At 50.6% G+C, this 6050-nt stretch overlaps 1 protein-coding gene across 1 annotated transcript; it reads left to right on the top strand.

Annotated features, from left to right (window-relative positions):
• The first annotated feature begins 2668 nt into the window (after positions 1 to 2668).
• On the top strand, positions 2669 to 4243 carry CHST2 (carbohydrate sulfotransferase 2). Its single transcript, XM_080623914.1, has one exon. The coding sequence runs from the start codon at positions 2809 to 2811 to the stop codon at positions 4102 to 4104; it is 1296 nt and encodes a 431-aa protein (XP_080480040.1). The 5' UTR covers positions 2669 to 2808; the 3' UTR covers positions 4105 to 4243.
• The last annotated feature ends 1807 nt before the right edge of the window (positions 4244 to 6050 follow it).

Raw genomic sequence — 6050 nt, 5'->3', positions numbered from 1 at the left:
ATAAATATATAAGTCTGGTTTTGAAAAAGTAAGATTCCATTTTGCAGTGTGTACATTGAATTAAAGAGCGTCTCTGACCCCTGCTCTTGGGTAGAGGTTGAGCGGTGTAACGAAGGCAGTTAGTGTCAGCGCTCACAAATGCACTGACTCAGAGAGATGTAACCACTGTGTAATGGCAGGAAAGGCGCACAATCCAATTACAGCTTTCAGTGTTTGGCTTTACTGATTTGCCATTTCAAATGTTACACTTGCAGTTCATGTTTGTTTATTTGTTGCTTGATAAATTTTAAATCGTGTAAGGACTGGAGATAACTTAGTAGGTTGGTTATTTTCTATTTTTTTTTTTCCCTTACAAAATTTGGTACTTGCCTTCAAGTAAACTGGAAAGAAGGGAATAATTTTAACTTCATGGTATTTTAATGATTTTCACTGCCATGAATTGGTTTTGCTTCCTGTAGTCTGTCCTTTATTGCGTTAGCACTGCAGTTCAGTATCAGTGGGGTATATTGTTTTTTGAACTACTGTTTCTTAGTGCTGCTGTTGTTACTCATCATTTAATACAGCTTCAGGGATGCTATTACAGGCCGTTCAAAAATTTAAAATAAACATTTCTGCTTCAGCTGGGCGAAGATTACTTCATATTTAGTGAGGATGTAAAGCATTAAGTATTTTATTGGTACCTTCATAAAAGAGATACAAGCAAAAGTACTCTTGTATGTGAAGAACTCAAGGATTAGGACTAAAGAATAAAACAACTGCAAGAGTTTTATGCTGCAAGGGCCTGCAAAATATATCCCTTTTCATTATATACTATGATTCAAAAGTTATTTGTTTAAAGCTTATTGGGTTTAAACTTTGCATTTATTTTGCCAACCAGATCCAAATAATTTCTGTAGAATGTGGCTTTAAATGCTTCCTTGGTAGGGCTGTGGATAAAAAAGGGCTTCCCCTTTTCCTGCACCCTCTGATGAAACACGGACTTCTCTTAAATATTTCATGGTGGTTTTAATTCTGCTATTAGCAAGTTACCTCTGTATGAAAAGTCACATTAACAGTTTAATACTGCTCCTGGAGTTGCTAGCAGCTTGTGAAGTGACTCCCATGACTCGTCCCGTGTGCTCTAATTGCTGTATAGCTCACAGGCCGTCTCTGCGTGCCACTCCTGTCTTGGGCCAGGGTTCGCTCCTCTCTCAGTGCCCTGTGAGGCTTCATCGATTGGAGGAGTGAGCAGGGGACAGTGGACCCCTCCTGCTATGGATGTTACCTATCACTTTGGGGATGGGAGGGCTTATAAGCTCTTCTGTAGAGGCAGCTTGGCTGTTAATGTCCCTGTGGAAAACCTGGGAGGAGTACAGCAATCCCTTTGATAAGGGATATGAAGATTGCTTACACATTTGCCTCCTTCACTCTACTGTACGTTTTTCTTCCCTTCTTTAAACAGAGTGCTACCAGACAAGATGCACACTGTATGCATTGTCGTTTTATTCATTCTGTGAGTTAAAGCGGTGCTGTAGTGCTGGATCTGTGTCAGTCAGAAAATAAATACTCCAGCAACAACTTCTGTCAGTGTCACCCATCGTAGCGGGATGAGTCAGGCGTAGCTCTCTAGCAGCGCAAACCTATCCCCTGCTCTCCAGAGGGCGGCTGCATACGTCATGTTAAGGGTGGGAAAGGCTACACGGGTGGGGGAGCTGCTGGGTGAAGGCAACGGACAGAAGAGTCACCGAGTGCTTCTCTAACCAGCGATCGTGCTTGTGCCTGCTCTTCCCTCCCTTGGAGGAAGGGGGGAACCTCCGAAGCAGGATGCCCTGACATAACCGTGCGCTCTGGGGACGGGTCTTTAAAGCGCCTGTGCTCACAGTTTGTGCAGCGCTGTGGGTAAAAAGCACAGAAGTTATGAGTAAGTCCTTACAGTGTCTGACAGCCAAGAGTTACCAGAGGGCTTTTGAGTAATCCGAGTTGACGGCGCCGAGAACCGGCGCTGGCATCTTCCCCATTTCAGGCCTTTTACGGTTGTTTCTCCCGTTTCCTGTTACCGGCGCAGCTTCGTTGTCCGAGTCGTGACTGCCGACGGACCCTGCGCCCAGCAGCCGGGCTGGCGGAGGCCCCCACGCCAAGAGAACAAGGGAAGTCGTAGCAGCGAATGTCTTGCACCGACGGGCCGGGTGCCGTTACCCAGCACGCCGGGCTGTCCCGCGGGGCCGGGGCTGCCGGTGGGGTAGGGACGCGACCTCCGCCGCCGCGGGGCGCTCCGGACCCGGCCGTGCACTGCAGCGGGCGCGGGGCTGCGGCGAGAGTGACGGCGGCGGCCGCCAATAGGGAGCGCGGATGAGGGAGCACCCATTTCGGGCGGCACCTCCGCGCGGCTCCCTGCGCGGTGGCTGCGGCGGGGGTCTGCCCGGCGCGGCGCGCGGAGGGGGAGCTATGCGCGCTAGCGGCGCAGCGCGGCGCCGTGGTTCTTCCGCTCTGCCCGCCCTCCGCCCCTTGCTCCCGCCCCCGTGGCCGCGCTGTGGGGCGGAGCGGAGCGCGGCACCGCCTCGCTTCGGCGAGTGCCGTGAGAGGGGCTGCGGCGGCACCCGCGGCCGGTCGGCGATGGCGGCGCGGCAGCAGCGCGGGTGGCCGCGCGGCTGCTAAGTAGAGCAGCGGCTGGGCGGGGGCGGCGGCGGGGCCGTCGCGGCGGCTGCGCCATGCAGGCCGGGCACGGGGGGCCGGCCAGGAGACGGCGCCGGGGGCGGTGCGCCCTGCTGCCCGCCGCGGGCCCCGGGGCCCCGGGGCGCTGAGCAACAGTTGGCCCCGCCGCCGCCCAGCATGAAAGTGTGCCGGCGGAAGGCGCTGGCGCTGTGCCTGGGCTACGCGCTCCTGCTGCTTCTCGCTGCCCTCAACCTGCTGGAGTACAAGTGGCGGCGGGAGCCGCGGCGGTGCGGGGAGCCCCCGGCCGCCCCTCGCCACCGTCCCCCGCCGCCACCTCCGCCGCCGCCGGCCGGGAGCGGCGGTCCGGCGGGCGCCCGGCGGCAGCTGGTCTATGTCTTCACTACCTGGCGCTCGGGATCGTCCTTCTTCGGGGAGCTCTTCAACCAGAACCCCGAGGTTTTCTTCCTCTACGAGCCGGTGTGGCACGTCTGGCAGAAGCTGTACCCTGGGGACGCCGTCTCGCTGCAAGGGGCAGCCCGCGACATGCTGAGCTCTCTGTACCGCTGCGACCTCTCCGTCTTCCAGCTCTACAGCACGGCGGGCGCCGGCAAGAACCTCACCACGCTGGGCATCTTCGGGGCGGCCACCAACAAGGTCATCTGCTCCTCGCCCCTCTGCCCGGCCTACCGCAAGGAGGTGGTGGGCATGGTGGATGACAGGGTGTGCAAGAAGTGTCCCCCGCAGCGCCTCAGCCGCTTCCAGGAGGAATGCCACAAGTATCGCACGCTGGTCATCAAAGGTGTCCGTGTCTTTGACTTGGCTGTCCTCGCCCCACTCATGCGGGACCCTACCCTGGACCTCAAAGTCATCCACCTGGTGCGGGACCCCAGGGCTGTCGCCAGCTCTCGCATCAAGTCCCGGCACGGCCTCATCCGGGAGAGCCTGCAGGTGGTGAGGAGCCGGGACCCCCACATCCACCGCATGCCCTTCCTTGATGCTGGCCACAAGCTGGGCGGGAAGAAGGAGGGGGGGGGTGGCTCGGACTACCATGCCCTGGGTGCCATGGAGGTCATCTGCAGTAGCATGGCCAAGACTCTGCAGACTGCTCTGCACCCCCCTGACTGGCTCCAGGGGAACTATATGGTTGTGCGCTACGAGGACCTGGTGGTCGAGCCCATCAAGACCCTGCGGCAGGTGTACAGCTTTGTCAACCTGTCAGTCAGCCCAGAGATGGAAAAGTTTGCCCTTAACATGACCAGTGGCCCCGGCTACTCCTCCAAGCCCTTCGTCGTGTCGGCTAGGAACGCCACCCAGGCGCTGAGTGCCTGGAGAACTGCGCTCAGCTACCAGCAGATCAAGCAGGTTGAGGAGTACTGCCACCAGCCCATGGTCCTGCTGGGCTATGAGAGGGTTGGCAGCCCTGAAGAGGTGAAGGACCTCAGCAGAACATTGCTCAGGAAGCCGCGGTTGTGACGGGGCAGCAAGTGCCTGCCAACTGCCCTCGCTGGTGGCTGAGCCCTGCTGGGGAGAGGATCTGCTCCAGCTGGCTTGAGTGAGGGAGGGAGCCGGGAAAAGCAGCCTGGCTTCCGATTTCCTCCAAAGACTGCTGAAGGGTAACATACAATAATGTGATGATTTCTTTCTTTCTCTTTTACCCCTCTCCTTGCATTGGGTTAGATGCTATTAAAGTAAATAAATAAAGTGGATCAGAAAATATGTGTAAAGCTCCTTTCCCCTTCTCTAAAATGTCAGGCAGTGATTCTGTATCGAAATCCTGTTTATGGAGTTGTTGTGGGCTGAAGATGGTTAACAGAAACTCTTGCACAATTCCTAACACATCTTTATCTCCCTTAGTGTGAAGGGGATGCCCTTGGAAAGCATAATGCTGAAAATCAGACTTTTTGTATGAAAGAAAATATGACATGATAGTAATCAAGAAACCAATAAATGATATTCATTTTTATAATTACCTCAATTGTTTGGGAATTACAGTGTTGCTTATGTACAGCTGGAGGGGATGCTTGCTTAAAATAGCAACATGGACTTTCAAATAGGTATGGGTGGGGGGCTGGAGTGCAACATTTGATGTGTTTAAAGATTAGGAGCTGCTTTTGCAGAAACAAGTACAGATCTCACAAATGTAGTGCAGGTTTTATGGCTATGTCAAAGCAGTTTTCTATTTAACTATTGTCTTTTTTGTTGTATTTATAAAGTCTTTTTCAAGTGCCACTGTATTAGTGTTCTAAGAGTCTTGAAATGTTTGCCATCACAGCAGTATTTATTTTTGTCTTGACATGTATGTCCAGGAGTGACTGTCAAATAGAAGTGGATCTACAGCGTGACAAGAAGTGCAGGATTTAAAAAGACATTTATCATACTGGAAACATTAGCATGTGTGGAAACAAAAAATTATATATTTATATATATTATATAGTGCTGACAATACATAAGATATATAAGATATTTCTTGACATTGATTGATAACAGGCATAACAGGGAAGCATAAAAAATGCATAAAATGATTTATTTTTCCCCTTTGTCAAGTGTCCAAAGTTGTATTTATGTACAAAGAGGAAGAAAACATTCAGCTGTCTGTTCATAGCTATAATGGAGCTTTTGCAGAGTCAAGCTAGCGTTTGATTTCAGAGTGCTGGTTAGATGCTTGTTTCTTGTGAATTGTCATTGCTCTATGGTAGAGCCAGATGGTGGTCTGGCTCTTTCTGGGAGCTTTGCCTAGGGACTCTGCCCCATCATTAAAACTTGATTAGAAAAAACCCAACCCAAACCAGATTTTACTAGTTCTGGTTTTATAATTTCCTGAAAAGCTCTTGTTTTGTTAAAGGTTAAGTGGTATGTTGCATATGAGAAGTGCAGACACCTCAAGTAGTTTTTAATCTTTGCGGTATTCTCTGATGCTCTTTGAAGGCTCATTTTGGAACCTGAGTTTTTAAATGAAACTGGTTTTGCCAAACTGTTCTCTTAGGAGACTATTGATTTTTCTACAAGAAGTACATTTTACATTGCCTATTTGGGTGTTGTGCCTTCAGAAATTGTGAAGAGTATGAGTCGGAAAGAGAAAAGTGATTTGTGAAAATAAATGGATTTTAACAGTTTATTAAACTGTTTATTAACTGTTGTTAAACAGTTTATTAAACTGCTGATAAGTGTGTGTGTGTGCGTAAGTGTGAAAATTTTTGTGATATGTAATATGTCTGTTTCTTGTGTTAGTGCTTATAGAGGTGATAACTGGCTACTAAGCTATTGACTTCTCGATTAAATTTTGGCATTAGATGTTGAACGTACTCTGAAAAGGAAACTAATTTAATAAACTAGTTAAAAGATTATTGCATAAGGCTGCTTATACACTTGCTGAGTGACTGCATTACGTATGTCCATTCCCTCAGTTCATCTTCACCATC

This window comes from Psittacula echo (genome assembly GCF_963264785.1).
Source record: "Psittacula echo genome assembly, chromosome: 7".
In the NCBI taxonomy this organism is placed as follows: Eukaryota; Metazoa; Chordata; class Aves; order Psittaciformes; family Psittacidae; genus Psittacula; species Psittacula echo.
Note: the sequence above shows the minus strand (reverse complement) of the source record. Positions and strands in the feature narration are given on the sequence as shown.

Excerpts from the sequence above, each read along its gene's own strand:
- CHST2 (XM_080623914.1), top strand. The coding sequence starts at position 2,809 with ATGAAAGTGTGCCGGCGGAAGGCGCTGGCGCTGTGCCTGGGCTACGCG.